Source organism: Macaca nemestrina, chromosome 8 (genome assembly GCF_043159975.1).
Source record: "Macaca nemestrina isolate mMacNem1 chromosome 8, mMacNem.hap1, whole genome shotgun sequence".
Classification (NCBI taxonomy): domain Eukaryota; kingdom Metazoa; phylum Chordata; class Mammalia; order Primates; family Cercopithecidae; genus Macaca; species Macaca nemestrina.
Window position 1 is genome coordinate 763,211 of NC_092132.1, and position 25,616 is coordinate 788,826.

General features: G+C 61.7%; 2 protein-coding genes across 5 annotated transcripts; both read left to right on the forward strand.

Annotated features, from left to right (window-relative positions):
* Positions 1–1,134: 1,134 nt before the first annotated feature.
* On the forward strand, positions 1,135–16,311 carry LOC105464218 (tonsoku like, DNA repair protein). 2 transcript variants are annotated; one of them, XM_071067582.1, is made up of 26 exons: positions 1,135–1,208; positions 1,323–1,418; positions 1,575–1,717; positions 2,287–2,470; positions 2,797–2,926; positions 3,211–3,382; positions 3,472–3,586; positions 4,684–4,829; positions 4,920–5,072; positions 5,314–5,439; positions 5,601–5,781; positions 7,038–7,120; positions 7,213–7,302; positions 8,543–8,615; positions 8,719–8,882; positions 8,958–9,081; positions 9,221–9,981; positions 10,089–10,165; positions 10,469–10,622; positions 10,690–10,768; positions 11,298–11,599; positions 11,818–11,989; positions 12,995–13,170; positions 14,285–14,358; positions 14,890–15,023; positions 16,057–16,311. In XM_071067582.1, the coding sequence occupies exons 1-26, from the start codon at positions 1,184–1,186 to the stop codon at positions 16,248–16,250; spliced, it is 4,128 nt and encodes a 1,375-aa protein (XP_070923683.1). In that variant the 5' UTR covers positions 1,135–1,183; the 3' UTR covers positions 16,251–16,311. The 2 variants fall into 2 exon arrangements, with proteins under 2 accessions (XP_070923683.1, XP_070923684.1); XM_071067583.1 differs by having other exon boundaries at positions 10,472–10,622.
* A 469-nt stretch (positions 16,312–16,780) lies between these two features.
* On the forward strand, positions 16,781–21,660 carry LOC105470441 (VPS28 subunit of ESCRT-I). 3 transcript variants are annotated; one of them, XM_071067584.1, is made up of 11 exons: positions 16,822–16,879; positions 18,054–18,171; positions 18,368–18,438; positions 19,044–19,072; positions 19,189–19,226; positions 19,469–19,558; positions 20,189–20,294; positions 20,424–20,525; positions 20,971–21,024; positions 21,105–21,196; positions 21,359–21,660. In XM_071067584.1, exons 3-11 carry the CDS (start codon positions 18,402–18,404, stop codon positions 21,474–21,476), a joined length of 666 nt encoding a protein of 221 aa, XP_070923685.1. In that variant the 5' UTR covers positions 16,822–16,879; positions 18,054–18,171; positions 18,368–18,401; the 3' UTR covers positions 21,477–21,660. The 3 variants fall into 3 exon arrangements, with proteins under 3 accessions (XP_070923687.1, XP_070923685.1, XP_070923686.1); XM_071067585.1 differs by lacking the exon at positions 16,822–16,879 and adding an exon at positions 17,369–17,737 and having other exon boundaries at positions 18,074–18,171; XM_071067586.1 differs by lacking the exon at positions 18,054–18,171 and having other exon boundaries at positions 16,781–16,879.
* Positions 21,661–25,616: the final 3,956 nt, after the last annotated feature.

Here is a 25,616-nt window from a genome sequence, read left to right on the forward strand (position 1 = left end):
CTCTTCCTCTCTTTTCCTCCCTCCCTCCCTTTCTTTTTTTTAAATAAAAATGGGGTATCAGGCCGGACGTGCTGGCTTATGCCTATAATACCAGCACTTTGGGAGGCCGAGGTAGGCGGATCACGAGGTCAGGAGTTTGAAACCAGCCTGGCCAGCATGGTGAAACCCCGTTTCTACTAAAAATGCAAAAATTAGCTGGGCATGCTGGCACATGCCTGTAGTCCCAGCTACTTGGAAGGCTGAGGCAGGAGAATCGCTTGAACTCAGGAGGAGGAGGTTGTGGTGAGCTGATATCGCACCATTGCACGCCAGCCTGGGCGACACAGCGAGACACACACACACACACACACACACGCACACACACAAAAAGATGGGGGTCTCACTATGTTGCCCAGGCTGGTCTCGAACTGCTAGGCTCAAGCGATCCTCCTGACTGCACCTCCCAAGGCGCCTGGATTACAGTGCGGGCCAGTGCGCCCGGGCTACTTCTGCAGCTTAAGCGCAGGTTCACTGACTCTTCCGAGAATACAGCTGACATATACGTTGCTGAAACGGTACTTGTTCACTACGGAAAGCACATTCCCCTACCAGAACATTCCTTGGGGCCGAGTCCCCAAATGTGACCCACTGCGTTCTGTGGAGGAGGAGCGCACCTTATTCCGTCCCCACAGCCAAATGCTCGTGAACTTATCGTCAGTCTTCTATCTGGACCCTACGTGCGTTTTTCACAGTTGCGCGTGTGAGCAGGTTGTGTGTGAATTTCAGGAGGAACTGGGGCGGCGGCACAGCTCGTCCACCTTGAGAGGCGCGGGCGGCACGCGGGCTGCAGTTCAGAAGAGCCCACCCAGGGCGCGCTGCGACCCCGGCCTCCCGTGTCCCCGCCTCCTGCGAGGAGGAACGGGGTCCCTATCAGGCACTCCCCGGGCAGGGCAGAGGGCTCCACGCGCGGGCCAACCCCGGCGTCCGGGAAGATAACTCCTCGGGTCGACGCCCTAGTTGTCGCCGCGCCCCCGCCCCAGCTCCTCCCACACTAGAACTTCGAGGATGTCGCGGGCGGGCGGACCGTACTTCCCAGCATGCCCCGCGCCCACCGCCGCCGTCGAGGGGCGGGGCCTGCGTGTCGGCGGCGAGGGGCGGGGCCGCGGCGCAGCGCGGGAAGTCCAGATCCCGCGGCGACCCGAGCATGAGCCTGGATCGCGAGCTTCGCCGTGAGTCCCTCGGGGGCCCCTTGCGCCGGGGGCGCGGAGGCTAGGGAGGGTCTGGGACTCGGCCCCGGCCCCGAACCCCGCCGCGGAGGCTCAGCTCTCCTCTTCCTCCGACAGAGCTGAGCAAGGCGAAGGCCAAGGCGCAGAGGGCCGGGCAGCGGCGCGAGGAGGCAGCGCTGTGCCACCAGCTGGGGGAGCTCCTGGCCGGCCATGGTGAGCGCTGGGACCAGGAAGCGGGGTGCGGGGCTGGGGGCTGGGGCCCGCGCCGGGGTCGGGGGCCGGGGGTCGACGGGCTCTTCCCGCAGACGCCGCCCCAGGTCCGCCCTCGCACCCGCGACGCCTGCCAGGCCGTGCTGTGTCCCCGCCTAGGCCGCTACGCCGAAGCCCTGGAGCAGCACTGGCAGGAGCTGCGGCTCCGGGAGAGCGCTGACGACCCCCTGGGCTGTGCCGTGGCCCACCGCAAGATCGGAGAGCGCCTGGCCGAGATGGAGGACTACCCGACTGCCTTGCAGGTGCGGGCACCCTCACTGGCCTCGCCCAGCCCGGTCGGCCTCTGTTTGGAGCCCTTTTCTGAGGAGGGAGGCCCGGTCTTCACCGTCAGGAGCCTCGGGCTGGAAGGGATACCTGGCCTGACGCAGCCTTAACTTCACCGCGCCGGCCCAGTCCTCCAGTGGGGACCCCCCAGCCTTTCCTGGGACTGGGGCAGGAGTAGGTTTCCTGGCACCAGAAACCATTAATGAATGTTATTTTAGCTGTGTTTGTGTTGGGGGTGGTCAGGCCCCAGCCCGAAAGCTCTCCCTGACCCTGGCTGCTGGAGGCAGGACTGCAAACCCCCACCCCACCAATCCCCAGCCGCCCCTCCGCACGTGACAGCGTTGGCTGCATACAGCGTGAAGCCACTGTCACCACAGAGAGGCCTTGGCATGCAGAGGAGGGGCATGTGGCCGACCTTGGCCTGCCCTGTGGGGGTTAAGGGGAGCAGGAGTCTTTCCTTAGCAAGAACAGGGTCTCTGGGAATCTGGCAGCGCTGGTTTGCTTGAGGCGGGGTCAGCTCACAGCAGTGACTTCCTTCCACACTCAGCACCAGCACCACTACCTGGAGCTAGCACATTCCCTGCGCAACCACACGGAGCTGCAGAGGGCCTGGGCCACCATCGGCCGCACCCACCTGGACATCTATGACCACTGCCAGTCGAGGGATGCTCTGCTGCAGGCACAGGCTGCCTTTGAGAAGAGCTTGGCTATTGTGGATGAGGAGCTGGAGGGTGGGCAGGCCCCTTCTCGTTTTCTGCCTCCTGAACTGCAGGCTGAAGAGGCTGCAGCCCAGCACCCCTGCAGCCTCCTTGGGCGATCTCGTCTTCTGGGGCCCTCCCTTTGCAGGGCTCTTGTGTGAGGGGTGCATGCCCTCCGCAACCTTTTCCCTGGAGATCCTCGGCTCTTTATCCACTCTGTGCTCTGTCTGTAGCAGGACCCTTGCCCCAACATCGGGAGGAGGGAGAGGGTAGGAGAGGCACTGCACAGGCCCCAAATGGGGCCCAAAGCTGGAAACCCCATGTGGGGAGAAAGTGGCTGAGTGGGGGGCATCTTCCAGGGACACTGGCTCAGGGAGAGCTGAATGAGATGAGGACCCGCCTCTACCTCAACCTGGGTCTTACCTTTGAGAGCCTGCAGCAGACAGCCCTGTGCAACGATTACTTCAGGAAGAGCATCTTCCTTGCGGAGTAAGGCCCCACCCCACCCCAGGAGAGAGTGGAGTCCCTTGTTCCTGGAGGAAGTAGTTAGGGGAGTATTTCTCCCAGGGTCCTCCTGAGAGAGCACCCTGGCTGGGCCTCATCCCCCACCTCTCACACCTGTGCCTCACACTGGGCGAAGACCAGGCATGGTTAGGGCCCTGAGACCATAGCATGGCAGGGCTGGGGCCTGTGTGGCATCAGCAGCTATCACCGGTGGGACGCTCCTGGGTGCTCAGGAGCTCGTAGGTGCTCAGGCCATCACCCCTCTGCAGGCAGAACCACCTTTACGAGGACCTGTTCCGCGCCCGCTACAACCTGGGCACCGTCCACTGGCGCGCGGGCCAGCACTCCCAGGCTATGCGCTGCTTGGAGGGTGCCCGGGAGTGTGCGCACACCATGAGGAAGCGGTTCATGGAGAGCGAGTGCTGCGTGGCCATCGCACAGGTACCCGCTGTGTGTGGTTCCGAGCTCAGGCTCCTGGAGACTTGGGCCTTGGGGATTTTGCAAAAACCGTGCTGTCCTTTGCTCTCCAGGTCCTCCAAGACCTGGGAGACTTTCTGGCTGCCAAGCGAGCCCTGAAGAAGGCCTACAGGCTGGGCTCCCAGAAGCCTGTGCAGAGAGCAGCCGTCTGTCAGAACCTCCAGCATGGTGAGCCTGGGGCTGGGGTGGGGCCCAGGGGGTGTGGGGTGTGGGGGGGGTGAGGGGGGTGAACCTCCCGCATGGTGAACCTGGGGCCAGGGTGGGGCCCCGGGAGTTGTGTGCAGGGGCGAGCCCAGGGGGGCGTGGAGTCCTGCCAGGTGTGTACGGAGCTCCCTCCCTCACAGAGGAGGCATGAGCACCTGTCCTTGGAGGCAGCAGCTTCCGCAAGAGGGACAGGTGCCCTAGTTCCTGACAGGAGAAAACCCCCGTTTTTCTCTGAGCTCAACACAGTGTGTCAGGGGCACTGAAAGGGCGGCCAGGAGACCAGTTGGGCTTTTATTTTGCAGCCACCATCTTCACTGGCAAACTGGAGACAGTAGTTGCTCCCCTAGCTTCCCGGGTGGAACAGCAGGTGGCACGCATGTGGTCCAGGAGTGCTGATGGCCGAGACCACCACTGGAGGTTGGCAGCAGTCAGCCCTTGCTATGAGCCAGGCACCATCCAAGTTTTTTTTTTTTTTTTGAGACGGAGTCTCGCTCTGTCGCCCAGGCTGGAGTGCGGTGGCGCGATCTCGGTTCACTGCAAGCTCCGCCTCCCAGGTTCACGCCATTCTCCTGCCTCAGCCTCCCGAGTAGCTGGGACTACAGGCGCCCGCCACCACGCCCGGCTAATTTTTTTGTATTTTTAGTAGAGACGGGGTTTCACTGTATTAGCCAGGATGGTCTTGCTCTCCTGATCTCATGATCTGCCTGCCTCAGCCTCCCAAAGACCTAGGATTACAGGCGTGAGCCACTGTGCCTGGCCCCAAGTTTTTAAGTGTGTTAGTTCTTGTGACCCTTGAGACCAGTTCCCAAGATAGACCCTCCTGTTAACCCCCACATAAACAGGCAGGCAGAGGGAGAGGGTAGAGGGGCCACGACGGCTCAGCAGCAACAGCTGGAAGAGGCCGAGGAGCCTGTCCGTGAGGCCTGTTGGGGGATGTTCCAGGGAAGGCTGTGACTTCAGCTCTGAACTCAAGGGGGTCGTTAGAACCCCAGGTGGCCAGATGGTAGAGCTGGGGTCAGGGCCTCCTGTGTTGCCCTCCTGCATGAACCTCTTCTTGGCAGTGCTGGCAGTGGTCCGACTGCAGCAACAGCTGGAAGATGCCGAGGGAAGTGACCCTCAGGGCGCCATGGCCATCTGTGAGCAGCTAGGTGACCTCTTCTCCAAGGCAGGAGACTTTCCCAGGGCAGCTGAGGCTTACCAGAAGCAGGTGTGTGGCCCCGGCTGGGTGGGAGGGCCAGTGAGGTTGGCGAGGCCTGGCCAGGGTGGCAGCCCCCAGCCTCACTGGCACTGCCCCCAGCTACGTTTCGCTGAGCTGCTGGACAGACCGGGTGCCGAGCGGGCCATCATCCACGTGTCCCTGGCCGCCACACTGGGAGACATGAAGGACCACCGTGGGGCCGTGCGCCACTATGAGGAGGAGCTGAGGCTGCGCAGCGGCAATATGCTGGAGGTGAAACCCTGGCTCCCCGCCCGAATGCAGGTTCACCCATGTCTCTGCCTCAGGACTGCCGTTCTCAGGGTGGCCATGGACAGATGTCCTTACTGGACAGGCAGCTCCTTCCTAGGACCGTCCACCCTCAGCACCTGGGAGGCTGGGCTCCCATTCTGTGTGGGCAGCCGGGGACGCTTGACTGGGGCCTGTTGGACACGGAGAGCAGCAGCCCTCGACCCCGTCCTTCCTCCTGCTCCAGGAGGCCAAGACCTGGCTGAATATCGCACTGTCCCGTGAAGAGGCTGGCGATGCCTACGAACTGCTGGCCCCATGCTTCCAGAAGGCGCTCAGCTGTGCCCAGCAGGCCCAGCGGCCCCAGCTGCAGGTACAAGAGCCCGTCCCACCCACACTGGCTCCCCAACAAGCCCAGCATCGTTGCAGTCTGCCTGCTCCTTGTCCCACATCCCCATCTTTCTCTGCATCCACAGCCCCCAGCTCTGCTTGCCACACCCCCAGTCCTGAGCCAAGCATCCCTCTGCTCTTCAGAGGCAGGTCTTGCAGCACCTCCATACCGTGCAGCTGAGGCTGCAGCCTCAGGAGGCCCCTGGCACCGAAACCAGACTACAGGAGCTCAGTGTAGATGAAGATGAAGATGAGGAGGAGGAGGCGGCAGCCACAGCGGAGTGCAAAGCCCTGGAGGCCAGTGAGGTGGAGCTCTCAGAGAGCGGTGAGGGCCGGCAGCACCTGGCATTTTCCCTGGGCCTGCTCCGGGCCGGGCTGGAGAGGGGTGTGCTGTGCTGCCGTGCAGCCGGCTCAGGGCTTGTGGTGGGAACAAGCCAGGACGGCCGGTGCTTTCCCGGAACGGGACAGAGAAGGTGGTGACCTGCAGGGAGCCTGGAGCAGGCCTTCGCCTCCCGGAGGAGACAGTGGTTGGGAGCCGTGTGAGCGTCAGCTGGGGACATGGTCCCGTTAGAGACACACGTGCCGTCTGGGGCCAGGGGTGAGACAGTGCACTTTGAAGAACCCCGGGTGCCTCTGAGAGCTGAGCACCTTCCTGAAACTCTCCAGAGCAGGCTTGGGTTTCCTTCAGAGGCCGGCGACATCAGCTGCATGGAGGGCAGGCCTGAAGGACTGGCTGGAGCGGGGGTTGGACTGAAGCCACCTTGGCCGTGGTGCAGGGAGAGAGGGCTGAGAGCGGGCTCAGCGGGTAGCTGGGGGCTGATTTCTGACTGACTGGTGGGTGGCAGGAGCCTGTCCGTGAGGTCTGTTGGGGGATGTTCCAGGGAAGGCTGTGACTTCAGCTCTGAACTCAAGGGGGTTGTTAGAACCCCGAGTGGCCAGGCAGCTGTGGGAAGTTGGGGCCTCACCAGATTGGTTGCTGCGGGGAGGTGGATCAGGATCTAGAATTGTGGGGAATGCTGCTCAGCTGGTGGGCACAGTGAGGAGCTGGGGAAGGACCCGGGGGAAGCTGGCAGTGTGTGAAAGGCATGGTGACGAGGGGTCACCCAGAGCAGGGACAGAGGCAGGTGTGTCTGCCACCTAGGCAGGGTGGAGGCTGCAAGGTGCAGGACACCCAGGCTCCAGGGCTGACCTGGCCTGACGACACAGCTCAGGAGACGGGTGGAGAAGGCCTGGGGTGGAGGAAGACCGGCTCACAAGCCGGTCTGGGTGTGGGGATGAGCGGCTGTCACACAGATGGATGGGTCTCGGGCAGGCCTTCTTCTGAGGGAGGGCCAGGCGTGGGTTGGGGCAGAAAGCTCAGGGGTGTGTCTGGAGTGGGCAGAGGGATGGCGGGCAGGAGCAGGATCCCAGCCGGGCCAGGTAGACGTGGAGGCAGCGCTGGGACCATTGCTGGGCAGCCCCCGGAGCCCAGCAGCCTCAGAGCTCAGCCCTCCCATCTCTGGCTCCTTTGTACCTGGGAGTTTGGGGAGCTTGCAGCGGGGTGAGGGCTTCTCACCTGGGGTGGACTTGGCTCTGTTCCAGAGGACGACGCCGATGGCCTGACCCCGCAGCTGGAGGAGGACGAGGAGCTGCAGGGCCGCCCGGGCCGGCGGAAGGGGAGCAAGGTGAGGACGGCACCCTACCCCCACTCGCCCTGCTCAGCAGCCCTGCCAGCTCCTCACGCCCCTGCCCTGTGCTGGCTTGGCTGTGCCCACAGTGGAACCGGCGGAACGACATGGGGGAGACGCTGCTGCACCGAGCCTGCATCGAGGGCCAGCTGCGCCGCGTCCAGGACCTCGTGAGGCAGGTGGGCCCTGCTCTGGGACACGGGACAGGCTGCCCAGCATGGAGGAGCTGTGGGTTTGTGCCAGATCCCCTAAATCTCTCTCTCAACCTCCTCATCTTCAAAATGGGGCTCCTTAGCATGGTGGCACTTGCCTGTGGTCCTAGAGGCAGAAGGATCACTTGATCCTGGGAGATTGAGGCTGCAGTGAGTCGTGATTATGCCACTGCACTCCAGCCTGGGCAACAGAGTGAGACCCTGTTTCAAAAAAATTTAAAAAGCAGAGCCTGAGCAGAGTGGCTTATGCCTGTAATCCCAGCACTTTGGGATGGCAAGGCAGGCAGATCACATGAGCCCAGGAATTCGAGACCAGCCTGGGCAACCTGGCAAGACCTTGTCTCTACAAGAAATTTTAAAATTAGCTGGATGTGGTGGCGTGTGCCTGCAGTCCCAGCTACTTGGGAGGCTGAGGCAGGAGAATCGCTTGAACCTAGGAGGTGGAGGTTGCAGTGAGATGAGATTGTGCCACTGCACTCCAGCCTGGGTGAACGAGACTCCGTCTCAAAAATAAAAAGCACAAAAAATGCGGTGCCCAGGCCGAGCGCAGTGGTTCATGCCTGTAATCCCAGCACTTTGGGAGGCCGAGGTAAGCAGGTCACGAGGTCAGGAGCTCGAGACCAGCCAGGCCAACATAGTGAAACCCTGTCTATACCAAAAATACAAAAATTAGCTGAGTGTGGTGATGCACGCCTGTAGTCCCAGCTACTCAGGAGGGTGAGGTGGGGGAATTGCTTGAACCCAGGAGGTTGCAGTGAGCCAAGACCACACCATTGCACTCCAGCCTGGGTAACAGAGTGAGACTCCCTCTCAAAAAAAAAAATGGGGTGCCTGCTGTGTGGTACGCATCTGTGTTGCAGCTAAGTTGGTCAGCCTGGCCAGGATGGGGGCTAGCCCCTGGGCTGAAACCTGGGCACCTTCCCACCCCACCTGCCTCATGCCCCTGCAATTTGGGTGCACCGTCTGCCCACAAGGGGACCGGGCAGGCACAGAGGTTGGAGGATATGCTGTGGCTGGTCCACCTGTCTCGGGGAAGCATGTCCTTCACTGGTGACGCCTGGGCCAGAGGAGGAGAGGGCAGGGCCACGGGACTTGCTCTGGGCTCTAAGACTGAGGCCCTGGGCCCAGCTCAGGCTGCAGAGCTCATGGGACTGGGGCCAAGCTGTGACGTACACAGGGCCAGGCTCCTTCCTGTCCTTGGTCACAGGGCCACCCCCTGAACCCTCGGGACTACTGTGGCTGGACGCCTCTGCACGAGGCCTGCAACTACGGGCATCTAGGTGAGCAAGGGACAGGAGCCTGGCGCACCTCGGTGGACACGTGGGGCAAAGAGTCAGTCCCTGGGGGGCATCAGGAGCTGGGCTCACATCTCCTGGTCTGTAGAAATTGTCCGCTTCCTGCTGGATCACGGGGCCGCAGTGGACGACCCGGGTGGCCAGGGCTGCGAAGGCATCACCCCCCTGCATGATGCCCTCAACTGTGGCCACTTTGAGGTGGCTGAGCTGCTGCTTGAACGGGGGGCGTCCGTCACCCTCCGCACTCGAAAGGTGAGCCTGGTGGGGCAGAGGGCAAAGGTGAGGGTATGGGGGCTGCTGTGCTCCTGTTCAACTGATACCACACAGGGCCTCAGCCCGCTGGAGACGCTGCAGCAGTGGGTGAAGCTGTACCGCAGGGACCTGGACCTGGAGACGCGGCAGAAGGCCAGGGCCATGGAAATGCTGCTCCAGGCAGCCGCCTCAGGCCAAGGCAAGCAGGGCCTCCCGCATCCCTAGGGTTGCTATGCCTACCCTGAGAGTCCCCGGGCCCTGATTTCGGGAGATGCTCATTCACAGGTGGAATGGGAGGTGCTGGGCCCCTGCCTCAACACGGATTCTCTCTTCCACAGATCCCCACAGCTCCCAGGACTCCCTCACCATCCCAAGTAGCCTTCTGTTTGACCCTGAGACCTCTCCTCCTCTGAGCCCCTGCCCAAAACCCCCCTCTAATAGCACTAGACCCCCAGAGGCCTCTCAGGCCCGTGCCAGGGTCTCCCCAGGGCAGGCAGCACCAGCCGTGGCCAGGCCTCGGAGGAGCAGGCATGGGCCAGCCAGCAGCAGCAGTTCGGAAGGTGAGGACAGCGCAGGCCCCCCGCGGCTGTCCCAGAAGAGGCCTCGGTGCTTGGCCACAGCACAACAGGTGGCAGCCCGGACGCCTGGCCCTGCCAGCAACAGGGAAGCAGCCGCAGCCAGCAACAGCCGGGCAGCCTACCAGGCAGCCATCCGGGGTGTGGGCAGTGCTCAGAGCCGGCTGGGGCCTCACCCACCGCGGGGCCAGAGCAAAGCCCTTGCCCCCCAGGCAGCGCTCATCCCGGAGGAGGAGTGCCTGGCTGGAGACTGGCTGGAGCTGGACACGCCCCTGACCCGCAGCCGCCGGCCCCGCCCCCAGGGCACTGGGGACAGCCGCAGGCCTAGTAGTACCTCCGGGTCGGACAGTGAGGAGAGCAGGCCCCGTGCCCGAGCCAAGCAGGTCCGCCTGACCTGCGTGCAGAGTTGCAGTGCACCGGTCAAGGCAGGGCCCAGCAGCCTGTCTTCAGAACCCCCAGGAAGCCCCAGCACCGCCAGGGTCTCAGAGCCCAGTGGGGAGAGCTCTGCGGCAGGCCAGCCCTTGGTGGGTGTGCAGACCTGGAGCAGAGCCCTCTCCTCACTTGGGGCAGGCAGGTGTGGGGTGGAGCCCACTGTGGCTCCTGACTCAACCCTGCTGCCTTCACCTGCCAGGGTCTGGCCATGCCACCTCCCATCCGGGTTCGAGTTCAAGTTCAGGATCATCTTTTCCTTATCCCTGTCCCACACAGGTGAGACGTCGCCTGCCCTACCCTGCAGCCCACCTGTGCAGCTCCATGCCAGGGTGCTCATGTTTGCACGTCAGGGTGGGGAGTGTGACGAGGACTCCCTGGTGTGTTCCTGGAGGACCATGTGGCTCCCAGGAATGGCAGAGGGGCTGGTGGTGTGCTGGGCTGCAGGGAGAGGAGGGGCCGGCTACCTGGGAGTGGGAGAAGCGGCTGAGGGGGCTTTTGGCCCTGGGCAGGAATGGCGGGTTCCTGGGGCTTCACCCCAGCTGTGCGCAGGCAGCAGCAGCAGCACCTCTGTCCCTGCAGCAGTGAGACCCACTCTGTGGCCTGGCTGGCCGAGCAGGCGGCCCAGCGCTACTACCAGACCTGTGGGCTGCTGCCCAGGCTCACCCTGCGGAAAGAAGGGGCCCTGCTGGCCCCACAGGACCCCATCCCCGATGTGCTGCAGAGCAATGATGAGGTGAGCCACGGGAGCCAGGGCCTTAGGCACCGGGAGCCCCCAGGTGGCTCATGACGGTGCCTTCCAGGTGTTGGCTGAGGTAACTTCGTGGGACCTGCCTCCGTTGACCGACCGCTACCGCAGGGCCTGCCAGAGCCTGGGGCAAGGTGAGAGCCAGGAGAGCTGCAGTTTCTGGGTGAGGCCGTGCAAGGGGATTGGGCACACAGGCTCCACCAGCCCAGTTCGTTCCTGGACCTCGGGTGTTTCGGGGTACACCTCCCCCAGCCTGGTGGGTGCTGTGTCCTGCGCTTGGAAGTATGGATGGCAGGGAGAGGACAGCCCTCAGCCCCCATGAGCTGCTGATGGGGAGATGGTAAAAAGCAGCCAAAAGCCTGGAAAGTCAAGCCCAAGGAGGAGAGCCTCGCGTGGGCTGGGAGCTGCTGGAGAAGCTTCCCAGAAAGCTTGTCCCAGGGGTCGTGGAATCTGGCGCTGACTGGTGGAGCTTAGGGTGCTGCAGACCCACATCGGCCCCCACGGCCTCACAGTGCTAGACCCACAGGCATGTGCGAGTGGGCGCTGCAGCATGTCCAGTGGGTGACCCCTGGGGCTGTTGAAAAGGGGCTGCCTGGTTTGTCTGGGATTTAGAGGGCAGAAAGGGCCGGCTTTGCCTTGGTGACACCACATCCTTCCCCACAGGGGAGCACCAACAGGTACTGCAAGCCGTGGAGCTCCAGGGCTCGGGCCTCTCATTCAGCGCCTGCTCCCTGGCCCTACACCAGGCCCAGCTTACACCCCTGCTGCGGGCCCTCAAGCTGCACACAGCACTCCGCGAGCTGCGCCTGGCAGGGAACCGGCTGGGGGACAAGTGTGTGGCTGAGCTGGTGGCTGCCCTGGGCACCATGCCCAGCCTGGCCCTCCTCGACCTCTCCTCCAATCACCTGGGTCCTGAAGGCCTACGCCAGCTTGCCATGGGGCTCCCAGGCCAAGCCACCTTGCAGGTAGAGGCACAGGGAGCAGTGGGCCCTCAACAGCGGGGTGTCAGGGTTCCCATTCTGCAGGTCCCTGGTTGGTCTGGGGCAGTTAGGAGAGCCAACCAGTGCCCAGCTGTGATAGGCTAGGCCAGGCAAGGTGGGGAAGAGACAGCCAAGCCAAGCCCCAAGGGGGACCCTGTCCTTGGGGCTGCTGGGGGCTCACTGCCAGCCTGTGTCTTCCACAGAGTTTGGAGGAGCTGGACTTAAGCATGAACCCCCTGGGGGACGGCTGTGGCCAGGCCCTGGCCTCCCTCCTGCGCACCTGCCCCTTACTCAGCACCCTGCGTCTACAGGCCTGTGGCTTTGGCCCCAGCTTCTTCCCGAGCCACCAGACAGCACTGGGTAGTGCTTTCCAAGGTGAGCTTGACCAGGTACTCCCTGTCCATTCCCTAGCCCTGGGGCATTGAGGGTTTCGAGGACCTTCAGAGGGGGCCTGGGCTGGGCACAGGGGCAACACCTGTGGTCCCAGCTACTTGGGAGGCTGAGGCGGGAGTATCGCTGGAGCCAAGAGTTCCAGGACAGCCTGGCCAACATAGACCCCATCCCTTAAGAAAAAAAGTCTAGGCTGGGCGCGGTAGCTCACGCCTGTAATCCCAGCAGTTTGGAAGGCCAAGGCGGGCAAATCACCTGAGGTTGGGATTTCGAGACCAGCCTGACCAACATGGAGTGCAGAGGTCATGCCACTGCACTCCAGCCTAGGCGACAAAGCAAGATTCTGTCTCAAAAAAAACAAACAATGTCTAGGGGCCTGGGATGCCAGACCTGGCTCTCCAAGAGGGCCTGGCACCTGGGAGCAATAGATGGATGTATGGGTACAGGGTCTGCCTCCAAGGGGCATCTGGTGCCCACCCAGCCAGGCTGACCCTCCCAGGGAACACCGCGAGCAGAGTCCAGGCAGCTCAATGTCTGGTGGTCCCTGACCCGTGCTTACCAGCTGAGTGCTGTTCGACTGAGGCAGTTCCACTGTGAGCCCACCCAGGCGGCAGAGACTGGGGTCCCAGTGCCAAGAGGCTGGGAATTGGGTATCATCCAGGGGTGGGGGAGTGTAAGGGGGGCAGCAATGGTCAGTGCACTCCCCTGACACCCCACCGTGCAGAGGCATGTGGCCCAGGACCGTGTGGTTGTGGGGTGGGAGAGGGCAAGGTGTCCAGAACTGGGGGGCAGCCGAGCTTGGTAGTCTGACCCCACCCTCCCAGCTGGGAGAACGTGGGCGAGAGCCTTTGACTCTGCACTTACCACCCCACCCCACAAGCACTGTGGTAGTGGTTTCCCCAAAGGGGTCCTGAGGGTTCTGGGCCCAGAACTTGGGGTGGGTACAGGGCTGTGGCCACGTGGGGCTGACAGATTCTGGCCCTGGTGCAGACGCTGAGCACCTGAAGACCCTGTGCCTGTCCTACAATGCCCTGGGAGCCCCATCCCTGGCCAGGACCCTGCAGAGCCTGCCCGCCCGCACCCTCCTGCACCTAGAGCTCAGCTCCGTGGCAGCCGGCAAGGGTGACTCAGGCCTCATGGAGCCCATAGTCCGATACCTGGCCAAGGTACGAGGTGGGGAAGGGCCCAGAAAATACTGAGCCTCAGAGGCCAAAGGTCCCAGGGAGCTGGGAGGAGCTCACCTCTCCCCAGATTCCGACTGAACTCACTGAAGGGCTCTACAGAGAGGGTTAGAGGTTTGGAGGTTTAGAAAAAACAGCTGGGGGGCCAGTCGCGGTGGCTCACTCCTGTAATCCCAGCACTTTAGGAGGCCGAGGCAGGTGGATCACGAGGTCAGGAGTTCAAAAGCAACCTGGCCAACATGGTGGAACCTCGTCTCTACTAAAAATAAAAAAATTAGCCGGGCATGATGGTGGGTGCCTATAATCCCAGCTACTCGGGAGGCTGAGGCAGAGAATTGCTTAAACTCGGGAGGCGGAGATTGCAGTGAGCCGAGATCGCGCCATTGCACTCTAGCCTGCGACAGAGCGAGACTCCATCTCAAAAAAAAAAAAAAAAGCATAGAAAAAACAGGCCGGGCACACTGACTCATGCCTGTAATCCCAGCACTTTGGGAGGCCAAGGCAGGTGGATCACAAGGTCAGGAGATTGAGACCATCCTGGCTAATACAGTGAAACCCCGTCTCTACTAAAAAATACAAAAAACTGGCTGGGCGAGGGGGCGGGTGCCTATAGTCCCAGTTACTCGGGAGGCTGAGGCAGGAGAATGGTGTGAACCCGGGAGGCGGAGCTTGCAGTGAACTGAGATCCGGCCACTCCAGCCTGGGCCACAGAGTGAGACTCCATCTCAAAAAAAAAAAAAAAAAAAAAAAAACCGCTGGGGGAATGCTTTTGTACAGCTGCTTGTCTCAGCTATGAATTCCTGCCCACCAGATAGGACCTGGGACCCAGGGTGGCCTTGCCCACCCATAGGCAGGTCCCAAGGGGCACACTAGGGGCCCCTGATACTCTCTCCTGGGGGGTCTTCCAGGCCCAACTGGGACCCTATTTTCACACCACCACGTGCAGAGTGTGACCCACATCGGGAGAGGTGTTCCGATCTCCAAATTGATGGGGGACTCTGCTCCCTTTTGGGCCCCTGGGTGTGGGTGCATCTGCTGGAAGCAGGGAGGGCAGGTGCGCCACTCGGTTTGGCCCCCTTGGGGCTCTGCTCATGTCCAGGAAGGCTGTGCTCTGGCCCACCTGACCCTGTCTGCAAACCACCTGGGGGACAAGGCCATTAGAGACCTGTGCAGGTAACGCCCCTGCCCTGCTGCCTGCTGGCCTGGGGGTCTGATCACATGGCTCCGGACCCCAGGGGAGCTGGGCTACGGGAGAAGGGCCACAGAAATGGTACCAGCTCTTCCTCCCCAGCGCGTCCGGAGACATGGCTCCTTCAGTTTCCACCAGCCTCTCAGGCTGTCCTGGAAGGCAGACTATCCTCGGGCTTCTTTCTTAGCATGGGCCTGTGGCTCTTGACAGCGCCCCTCTGGGCGTGTCCTTGTCACTGCTGTGCATCGGCCCACATGAGGGCCACTGCTCTTACCACCTGGAGCCTCAGTCAGCTCTCCAGGGAGTGCTGAGAGGAGCCCAAGCTGGGCCAGGCACACCCAGAGCTGGCCACTGTGGCCCTGACCCCTGGGAAGGACCCCCAGCCCTAGAGGGGCACCTGCCCCTGGGTCTGGCCCGAGGCTCCCTGAGCTGGGCATTTGTCAGGGCAGCTTTCCTAGTGTTGGGGCACTGGCCTCTGGAAGCCAACCTTTGCACTTCTTCCCACGTTATCTCAGATGTCTCCCTCTGTGCCCCTCGCTCATCTCGCTCGATCTGTCCGCAAATCCTGAGATCAGCTGTGTCAGCCTGGAAGAGCTCCTGTCTACCCTCCAAAAGCGGCCCCAAGGCCTTAGCTTCCTTGGCTTGTCAGGTGAGGGCTGGTATGGTGGCCATGCCTGCCATGTTTGGCCTTTTCAGGGACCTGCCTGAGACCCGGGGGCCTCCTCCTAAGGGGCTGTCACTGCTACCAGCCAGGCAGCAAGGCTGGGCTCCGTGAGGCTGGGGCAGCAGGGGGCAGGGAGACAGTGACAGAAAGGGGGCATGATCCCAGCTCCTAAAACCACAGGGTGGGGGCGAGGTGGGTCTCTGCCTCTGGTCTCCAACCCAACCTTCAGAGTAGACTCTGGCAGGCAAGGACCCCTTCCACAGGGACTTTCTCGTCCCTGGCAGGAAGAGGGAGCCCAAGGTCAGGGTGTTGAAAGCTGCCAAGGGACCCCCCCACTTCCTGGCAGGGGCTCCTCCCGCACAACCCTGCCCAGGCTGTGGTCTCATTTAGCTTGTTTTCTCTTGAGCCACATCAGGGCAGTCCCCAACCTGAGCTGTCTGGAAGACAATCCCAGGGACCTGGCTTCCCAGCTGGGGCCAGGGCAGGCTCTGCCTTCCGGGGTATGAGGGCTGTAAGTGAATGTAAGAGCACAAGGGGGAGCTCTGCTGTCTTCCTGCGCCCCGTCTTCACCCCCCAGGGCCAGACCGCCTTTTCCAGGACGGCGCCCGAGTGCTGGTGGGAGATCCCCTCCCCCCACTTGGGTTCCTGGCATCTGTACCTTTCCACCCAGTTCCCTGAATTCCTGAGCTTAGTGTCCTGGAGCCACTCAGGCCCACCACGTACAGATTTGCAAGCAGCCCCATTATGTCTTTATGGGTGGAGACTGACGTGTAGGCATGGACTTCGAGATCGGGCACCGTCAGAGGCAGAGCACCTTCCTCCTGCCTCAACGCTGGCGGTGCAGAGGAGCCCACTCCTTCCTGGAGTGTCATGGGGCCTCTCCGGGGCTCTGCCCGCTGCCCCTCACTGCAGCCCTGGGTCCCTCAGGGAAAGCGAGTTGGTTCCCTGGAGCCTGCCGCGGGCACCGGGACGCCGCCGGCCCCCGCAAGCGCTGAGGCCTGCCCTCTTCCCTCCGCAGGCTGCGCCATCCAGGGTCCCCTGGGCCTGGGCTTGTGGGACAAGATCGCCGCGCAGCTCCGGGAACTGCAGCTGTGCAGCCGACGCCTCGGCGCCGAGGACCGGGACGCCCTGCGCCAGCTGCGGCCCAGTCGGCCGTGCCCCGGCGAGTGCACGCTGGACCACGGCTCCAAGCTCTTCTTCCGGCGCCTCTGACCCCGGCGCCGCCTTTCCCCACCCTCACCGAAGCCCCTAATAAATGAAGCTGCTGGCCGGACGCGATGGTTCACGCCTGTAATCCCAGCACTTTGGGAGCCCGAGACGGGCGGATCACGAGGTCAAGAGATGGAGACCACCCTGGCTAACACGGTGAAACCCCGTCTCTACTAAAAATACAGAAAATTATTCGGGCGCAGTGGCAGCGCCTGTGGTCCCAGCTACTTGGGAGACTGAGGCAGGAGAATGGCATGAACCCGGGAGGCGGAGCTTGCAGTGAGCCGAGACTGCGCCACCGCACTCCAGCCTGGACGACAGAGCGAGACCGTCTAAATTAATTAATTAAAAAAATGAACCTGCCGCCTCCCTCCCCGTGGCTGCCTGGCAGGCGGGTGGGCGGCGTAAGACCCGGCTTCGCGTCTGCTGCGCCGGTCCCGTCCCCGGGGCTGCGCCGCTGGGGGGCGTGGCCGGAAGCCCGTGCGGGCGCAGGCGTGAGGGCTGAGCGCCGAGCTGCCGATGGGGAGGGTCGCTTCCGGCGCGCGCAGGCGCAGACGTGAGGCGCGAGCGCCGAGTAGCTGATCGAGCGCGCCCCGCCCCCGGCGCCATCTCCCGGACCGCGAGCCGTCCAGGTACCCGGGGCCGGTGGGTGGGGAAGGGGCCGAGTGGGGAGAGGCGATCCCGGGCCTGGCACCCTCGGGGCGCGCCTGGGCCCCGGCACAGCCTCGGCTGAGTGCCGCAAAAGTCATGGGCATGTTTTAGAAACGCTTTTCTTGCTCATTGTCCACTCTGCGAGGTTGCTTTGCACATTCGCTCGTGGCTGCAGAACGTCCGCTTTCGCTGTTGGGCAGAAGCCCCTGCGTGGTTGGGGCGGTTGGCTCCTCGGCCCTCTCCTACCTGGCGGCTCCGTGACGGCTGCCGAGCAGCCTCGGTCCCCACCCCGCGGCTCGCAATGGCCTCGACCCTCGGAGAGCTTGACCCAGACGTTCCCTTCCCACATGAGCGGCGCTGCTCTTTCCCGGCTCTTCGGCGCGGGCCGCCTTCCCTCCCTTCTGCTCTTCTCCCATCCCCGGTAGCACCGTCCGCTCCCGCAGTTAGCCGGCTCAGCGCTGCCCTCCCGGGCCTCTCCGCCGAGAGCTGCCTGCGCCTGCCCGCCAGGCCCGCTCCCCTCCCTTCTCCCTTCTCCGTCCGAGTTTACCTTACTCTCCCGCCCGCTGGGCCAGAAACAGGCTGTCGTTCGTAACTCCTTCATTTTAATCCTACCTCAGATCCCTCGGCGGATCTGACGGTTCCACTTACAAAGAGAGAAGTCTGGAGCTGGCCCAGCTTCCGCACTAGGCAGGACCCTCCCACGGGCTCCGCTTCCATTCTTTCTCCCCAGCTCGCTGCCCACCTAGAGGCACCTCTCCGTCTTCATGCCCTAGGACCCCCTCGCTCGAGAAGCTCCACCCTCAGCTTGTTTGTTCCTCCAAGTTCATGCCGACTTAAAGGCGAGCTGTTGAGTTGTTGTTCCTGTGCCCCGAACTCTCTTCCCCGGCCATCAAACAGCTGCCTGCCTCCCTCATCAGCTCCCTCATCAGCTCCCTCAACCTCCAGCTTGGACCGCACCCCAAGGCAGCCCCCACCCCGCTGTCCTTAGTGTCCACAGTACCTCAGTTTTTCCTGGCAGCCCCCATAGCACCCTGTGTGTTCACCACTGTTGAGCTCGGGAGAGCTCTTCGTGGCGCCCTGGGTCTCCAGGACCTGGTGCTTAGGGGCTGTCTTTTTTGTTGTTTTTTGTTTGTTTGTTTGTTTGTTTTGAGACAGGGTCTTGCTTTGTCTCCCAGGCTGGAATGCAGTGGCTCAGTCTTGGCTCATTGAAACCTTCACCTCCTGGGTTCAAGCGATTCTCCAGCCTCAGCCTCCTGAGTAGCTGGGATTACAGGTGTGTGACACCACGCCCAGCTAATTTTGTATTTTTAGTAGAGGCGGGGTTTCACCATGTTGGCCAGGCTGGTCTCGAACTCCTGACCTCAGGTGATCCGCTTGTCTTGGCCTCCCAAAGTGCTGGGATTACAGGTGTGAGCCACCACACCTAGCTTAGGGGCCATCTTTGAGTCGGCCCTGGCTCTGCTCCCCAGGTCTCAGTGCTGTGGCCACCACAGAGCCTAGAGGATGTTTCACGGGATCCCAGCCACTCCGGGCATAGGAGGTGAGTGTGGCCGGAAGGGCACAGGCTTTCAGCCCCTGCTGCAGGGGCTGATGGGCAGTATTGGGTATTAGGCGTCAGGGATGGGGAGGCATCTGACCCTGCTCTCATACAGCCTTGGGGGTGGCCAGGGGCTGATGCAGTTTATCACAGGAGCACTGAGGGCCCAGAAACCTTCTCCAGGCAGAACTGGCTTGGTCCTGCTGGGCAGACATGATGAGCTTCAGTGTGGCCAGAACCGTGGGGGTCCTGGGCACCCTGTGTCACCAAACCCAGGGGAGAGGCCGTGCGTGATGAGCCTTGTTGGCACTGCATCATGAGTCACGAGCAGGACGTGGCCACTTGCGCAGGTGACTCGGCCAGGGAGCCGCAGTGGAGCTGGGGAGCTGGGCCTGTCATGCGGCCCCCGGCTTCTTAGAGGCGTTATCCTCAGGTCCCCCCACACACTGATGGGGTGAGGTTGGAACCCCTGTGTTCCAGCTCCCTCTGGGTTCTTTGGGACCCAGCCTGGGAGGCCTCAGGGAGGAACTGAAATAGAGGCTGGGACTGGAGCCTACCCTTGGGTTCCCTTTGGGGCCAGCCTGCCAGCTCTCTGCCTTCTCTTGCAGCCCCTGGGAACAAGCCAGAGCTGTATGAGGTGAGTGGTGGGTGCATACCCGGCCAGCATTGGCCAACAGCAAACACCTGTGTGGCCTTGCCAGGGCTCTGCAGCCCCTGCTGGCACCAGCCCACAGAGCCTGCTCTCTCCGGCAGGAAGTGAAGTTGTACAAGAACGCCCGGGAGCGGGAGAAGTAAGTCTAGCCACCCAGGCTGCCCCAACACACCCGTGCGCATCTGGCTGCCCTGGGGCAGCCTCCCCCAGACCCATCCCACACTGAGAGGTGGGAGGATACAGGGTCAGGCTGGGGAACCGTTCCTGAGGCACTCCAGGATGGAGCGAGAGGTGGGCAGAGCTCCCACAGTGGCACCTCCGGGCAGGGGATAGTGCTCTGGGCTTGGCACCCCGGGGCCCGATAGACAGGTGTGTCCTCAGGTACGACAACATGGCAGAGCTGTTCGCGGTGGTGAAAACAATGCAAGCCCTGGAGAAAGCCTACATCAAGGACTGCGTCTCCCCCAGCGAGTAAGAGCCCACGTCCTTGGAGGCCTGCTCCTGCCCTGCCAGGCCTGGGTGCTCCGTAGACAGCAAGAACAGGAGTCTGTCAGGCTGTGAGGTGCCCACCCATGTGGGCCCCACCCAGCGTGAGGAGGATGCCCCTGGGTCTCAGCCAGGGAAGTCCTGGGGGGTGGGGAGGGAGGCGGGCAGAGGGGCAGCCCCTGGGGTGTCATCCGGCCCACTCCCCCACCCTTATCCCCCAGCACAGCCAACCTTAAAAGACGGTCGGGAGGCTTGGGGATGTCTCAGGATGTTTTGGGGGGCTTTGTGCAATGAAGTGACAAGACCCTCACAGGCCGCCACACAGGACCATGAGCTATGGATGGGGCCATCATAACAGATGGCTGGTTGCTGTCGTTCAGAGGGTGGGCAGGGGTGGGGAGCTGGGGCTTCCACCTGGAGGTGAGCTACAAGCCCCACTATGTGCTCAGGGCCTCGCCCCCCAAAGCTGCTAGCAGTCCCTCCTGCTTGCTCGGCCTGCCTTTGCCTGTTGCCCGGCCCTCTCTGGAAGCTGCTCTGCTTCTGGACCAGCTGAGGGGGCAGGATGAGCTGGGCGACGCTGGTCCCATGCTTGGGCCGCAGCTGACCTCTCCCTAGGTACACGGCAGCCTGCTCCCGGCTCCTGGTGCAGTACAAAGCTGCCTTCAGGCAGGTTCAGGGCTCAGAAATCAGCACTATTGATGAGTTCTGCCGCAAGTTCCGCGTGAGTGCCTGGTCCTTCCACCCCCATGGGACGGGGACTGTCGGGCGTGGGTATGGGGGTTCCGGAGGGCTCTGGCCACCTGGGGCTTACTGTCCTGAGAGCCCCAGCACCCATGTCAGCCCCCCACAGCTGGATTGTCCACTGGCCATGGAGCGGATCAAGGAGGACCGACCCATCACCATCAAGGACGACAAGGGCAACCTCAACCGCTGCATTGCCGACGTAGTCTCGGTGCGCCCCAGCCCCCAGCGCTCACAGGGTTAGGAGGGCCGGGGCCGCCCGCTGCAGCTGGGCACAAGGGTAGAGTCCTGGACCACCAGAGCTGGGTAGCACTCTGAGTTGTTGGGCGGAAGGGGACCCTTTTAACTAGGGATGAGGGATTGGCAGCCTACGGGGAGGCCCCCCGGGCCACCTGGACTCCTGTTGGGGGGATGAGCACAGTGCGTTCTGGTGGGGTCCTGGCCTCGGGAGATAGTGTGTGGGCCCACCCTCCAGTTCCCATGCAGCTGTCTGGGCAGCCAGGACCTCGTTCACTCAGGAGGCCCGCAGGGTTTGGGAGCAGAGTACAGTGAGGAGGCCTAGTGACAGCTGTGGCTGGGAAGGGGTTGGGGCCTGTGAGCTGTGGGGCCACCCCCACCCCTGAACATGCAACCCTCATGTGCACACCTGCCCCCAGCTCTTCATCACGGTCATGGACAAGCTGCGCCTGGAGATTCGCGCCATGGATGAGGTGAGGGCATTGGGCTGGCAGGGGGCCTAGGCAGGAGGGGATGGAGCCAGTGTTGGGGTCCCAGCCGCTGTGTGTCCCAGATCCAGCCCGACCTGCGAGAGCTGATGGAGACCATGCACCGAATGAGCCACCTCCCGCCCGACTTCGAGGGTCGCCAGACGGTCAGCCAGTGGTGGGTGTCCCTCCCCGCCAGGCAGAGCCCCCGCGGTGCCCCTGAGACCCTCCCCGCCAGGCAGGGCCCCCGCGGTGCCCCTGAGACCCTCCCCGCCAGGCAGAGCCCCCGCGGTGCTCCTGAGGCTCTGCCCACCCCACATGCCCCGTGCTGCACTCCCAGGCTGCAGACCCTGAGCGGCATGTCGGCATCAGACGAGCTGGACGACTCACAGGTGCGTCAGATGCTGTTCGACCTGGAGTCAGCCTACAACGCCTTCAACCGCTTCCTGCATGCCTGAGCCCGTGGCGCCAGCCCCTGCACGGAAGGGCAGAGTCTGAGGCGATGACTCCTGGTCCCCTATCCGCCACACAGGCCCTGGTCATCCACACAACTCACTGTCTGCAGCTGCCCATCTTGTGTCTGTCTTTGGTGTCAGGACTTTGGGGGCCGGGCCCCTCCCCACAATAAAGATACTCCTGCGACCCTCCTGCCTGGGCGGCTCCCCCAGGCCTGCCTGTGTGTTCTCTCCACCCTCCGGGGACTCTGAGCACACATCCCCGCTCGCCGGGCCTGCCCTGTGTGTGTGGTGGCCCGGCCCTGGCTCTGTCCCTGCCACTGCGTCCCTCATGGCCTGCGTCACTCGGTGACAGCTGCTTCCCTGGTGGGCTCTGCCTGGGCATGCAGTGTGAGGCAGAGCTGCTTCCACAGCCCCGAGGCCTGGGAAACAGGTCCACCACCTGGCCAGGCGTGGCTCACCTCTGGCCACAGGGGAGGCTGAGGCTGCCTGCCATCCCTCCCCACTCCTCACTGAAGCCCAGGGCAGCACCAGGTCTTCTGAGTGCAATCAGGTCCCAACGCACCCGGCCAGGCTGGGCTCAGAGGCGGTGCGCTTCATGCTGTTAGCTGCTCCACACCCACCTCTTGTCTCTAGTGACTGCACCCTGGCCCAGGACTCCTGACTTACTGCAGCTCCAGCCAGTGACTCATCGGGTGGGAGTTTGTCAAGCCCACCACCAGGGCCTCTCCCCAAGTGCCTCAGCAGAGCCCGAGTCAAGGCCGGGCCTGGTGGGGAGGCAGTGGGTGGTGGACACCGTCCGTTCACAGCATGTGCTGTACGCCAGCCGCTGCCCCCAGGGAAAGCAGCAGACCACACACCACACTTGGGGAGGCAGTGGGTGGTGGACACCGTCCGTTCACAGCGTGTGCTGTACACCAGCCGCTGCCCCCAGCGAAAGCAGCACACACCACACTTCTGGGTTCCAAGAGCCACGTTTCACATCTTAGCAACTCTGCTGTCAGGACAAGGGACGTGCCAGGGTGTCACTGTAGCGTTTTTCTTTCTTAGCGGCTGAGAACACCAGGATCTCTTGCCATCTGTGGCATGTAGAGCTGATGGAATGAGGTGTGTAGAGAAAGGAAGATGGTGAAAATCGAGTCGTGTGGTATTCCGCGGGGGCTTGGGACGTCCAGCAGGAGGGCATGGAGGAGGCAGGTGGGCTCTGCACGGGCTGTGTGGGGGCTGCCTCTCAGACGGCCAAGGGGGGCCATCAAGCAGGATGACAACTTCAGTGGCTGGAGAGGGAGGCTGAATCCCACCAAGAAGCCAGAGGACTGGCCAAGGGCACTGCTCTGGGAAGTGGGAAGAGACTGACCAAGGAGTCAGAGAAGAGCCCCCAGGACAGCAGGATCCAGGGCACCCGGAGGGAGCTGAGGAAGGGTACTGTCGAGTCGGGCCGTGGGGCCTCAGTGTCCTTGACAGGCACACGTGGGTGCAGGGTGCTTCGAGGGAGGACGAGCACCCAGAAACGTGTGTGGCAAGCCGAGCAGATGGCCTGGGTCATTTTGATCTTTTTTTTTTTGAGGAGTCACTTTCTGTTGCCCAGGCTGGAGTGCAGTGGCACCATCTCGGCTAACTGCAACCTCCACCTCCTGGGTTCAAGCAATTCTCCTGCCTCAGCCTCCTGAGTAGCTGGGATTACAGGGGTGTGCCACCATGCCCGGCTAATTGTGTACTTTCAGTAAAGACAGTTTCTCCATGTTGGTCAGGCTGGTCTCCAACTCCTGGCCTCAGGTGATCGCCTGTCTCACCTCTGAAAGTGCTGGGATTACAGGCACAAGCCACCACACCCAGCCTGCAATTTTTTTTATTTTACTTTTTGTTTTTCTTTATTTTTATTTTTTTTGAGACAGAGTCTTACTCTGTCACCCAGGCTAGAATGCAATGGCATGATCTCGGCTCACTGCAACCTCCGCCTCCCAGGTTAAAGAAATTCTCGGCCGGGCGCGGTGGCTCAAGCCTGTAATCCCAGCACTTTGGGAGGCCGAGACGGGCGGATCACAAGGTCAGGAGATCGAGACCATCCTGGCTAACATGGTGAAACCCCGTCTCTACTAAAAATACAAAAAACTAGCCGGGCAAGGTGGCGGGCGCCTGTAGTCCCAGCTACTCCGGAGGCTGAGGCAGGAGAATGGCGTGAACCCGGGAGGCGGAGCTTGCAGTGAGCTGAGATCCGGCCACTGCACTCCAGCCTGGGCGACAGAGGGAGACTCCGTCTCAAAAAAAAAAAAAAAAAAAAAAAATTCTCTTGGCCGGGCGCTGTGGCTCAAGCCTATAATCCCAGCACTTTGGGAGGCCGAGACGGGTGGATCACGAGGTCAGGAGATCGAGACCATCCTGGCTAACACGGTGAAACCCCGTCTCTACTAAAAAATACAAAAAACTAGCCGGGTGAGTTGGCGGGCGCCTGTAATCCCAGCTACTCGGGAGGCTGAGGCAGGAGAATGGCGTAAACCCGGGAGGCGGAGCTTGCAGTGAGCTGAGATTCAGCCACTGTACTCCAGCCGGGGCGACAGAGCGAGACTCCATCTCAAAAAAAAAAAAAAAGAAATTATCTTGTCTCAGCCTCCCTAGTACTACAGGCACGAGCCACTATGCCTGGCTAGTTTTTGTATTTTTAGTACAGACGGGCTTTCGCCATGTTGGCCAGGCTGGTCTCGATGCCTGACCTCAGGTGTTTTGCCCGCCTCGGCCTCCCAAAGTGCTGGGATTATAGGCATGAGCCACTGTGCCCGGCCTGTTTTTTTTTTTTACTGTGATAAAATATAACAAATTTTGCCTTTTTATCTGATTTTAAGTACACAGGTCAGGGCCATTAAGTGTATTTACATTATTGTGCAACCTCATCATCGTCCACCTCCAGAACTTTTCCATCCAAACAAAGTAAAGCTCCATCCCCGTAAAACACTCCTGCGCATTCTCCCTTTCCCCAGCCCTGGCAGTCACCCTTCTTCCCTTCCCTTCCCTTCCCTTCCCTTCCCTTCCCTTCCCTTCCCTTCCCTTCCCTTCCCTTCCCTTCCCTTCCCTTCCCTTCCCTCCCCTCCCCTCCCCTCCCCTCCCCTCCCCTCCCCTCCCCTCCCCTCCCCTCCCCTCCCCTCCCCTCCCCTCCCCTCCCCTCCCCTCCCCTCCCCTCCCCTCCCCTCCCCTCCCCTTCCCCTTCCCCTTCCCCTTCCCCTTCCCCTTCCAATTCCCCTTTCCTTCCCCTTTCCTTCCCCTTTCCTTTCCTTTCCTTGGCAGTTTGACTCTGTCGTCCAGGGTGGAGTGCAGTTGCACAATCTCGGCTCACTGCAGCCTCCACCTGCCAGGTTCAAGCAATTCTCCTGCCTCAGCCTCCCAAGTAGCTGGGACTACAGGTGCATGCCACCATGCCCGGCTAATTTTTTGTATTTTTAGTAGAGATGGGGTTTCATCGTGTTAGCCAGGATGGTCTCAATCTCCTGACCTCGTGATCTGCCCACTGGCCTCCCAAAGTGCTGGGATTACAGGCATGAACCACCGTGCCCAGCCTATTTTATTTTATTTTTACTGTGATAAAATATAATAAATTTTGCCGTTTTAACTGATTTTAAGTGCACAGTTCAGGGACATGAAGTGTATTTACATTATTGTGCAACCTCACCACCGTCCACCTCCAGAACTTTCCCATCTAAACAAAGTAAAGCTCCATCCCCATAAAACACTCATGCGCATTCTCCCCTCCCCAGCCCTGGCAATCACCCTTCTTTCTTTTCTTTTTTTTCTTTTTTTTTTTTTTTTTGAGACAGATTCTCGCTCTGTTGCCCAGGCTGGAGTGCAGTGGCCAGATCTTGGCTCACTGCAAGCTCTGCCTCCCGGGTTTATGCCTTTCTCCTGCCTCAGCCTCCCAAGTAGCTAGGACTACAGGTGCCTGCCACCTCGCCCAGGTAGTTTTTTTATTTTTATTTTTTAGTAGAGACGGGGTTTCACCGTGTTAACTAGGATGGTCTCGATCTCCTGACCTCGTGGTCTGCCCACCTCCCAAAGTGCTGGGATTACAGGCTTGAGCCACCGCGCCCGGCCTCTTTCCTTTCCTTTCTTTCTTTTTTTTTTTTTTTGAGAAGGAGTTTGGCTCTGTCGCCCAGG

Excerpts from the sequence above, each read along its gene's own strand:
- LOC105464218 (XM_071067582.1), top strand. The coding sequence starts at position 1,184 with ATGAGCCTGGATCGCGAGCTTCGCC. Across the intron at positions 1,419-1,574 it reads GGAGCTCCTGGCCGGCCATG|GCCGCTACGCCGAAGCCCTG; the intron begins GTGAGCGCTGGG and ends GTCCCCGCCTAG. Across the intron at positions 10,623-10,689 it reads TGCTGCAGAGCAATGATGAG|GTGTTGGCTGAGGTAACTTC; the intron begins GTGAGCCACGGG and ends GGTGCCTTCCAG.
- LOC105470441 (XM_071067586.1), top strand. The coding sequence starts at position 18,402 with ATGTTTCACGGGATCCCAGCCACTCCGGGCATAGGAG. Across the intron at positions 20,295-20,423 it reads AGTTCTGCCGCAAGTTCCGC|CTGGATTGTCCACTGGCCAT; the intron begins GTGAGTGCCTGG and ends AGCCCCCCACAG. Across the intron at positions 21,025-21,104 it reads AGATTCGCGCCATGGATGAG|ATCCAGCCCGACCTGCGAGA; the intron begins GTGAGGGCATTG and ends TGTGTGTCCCAG.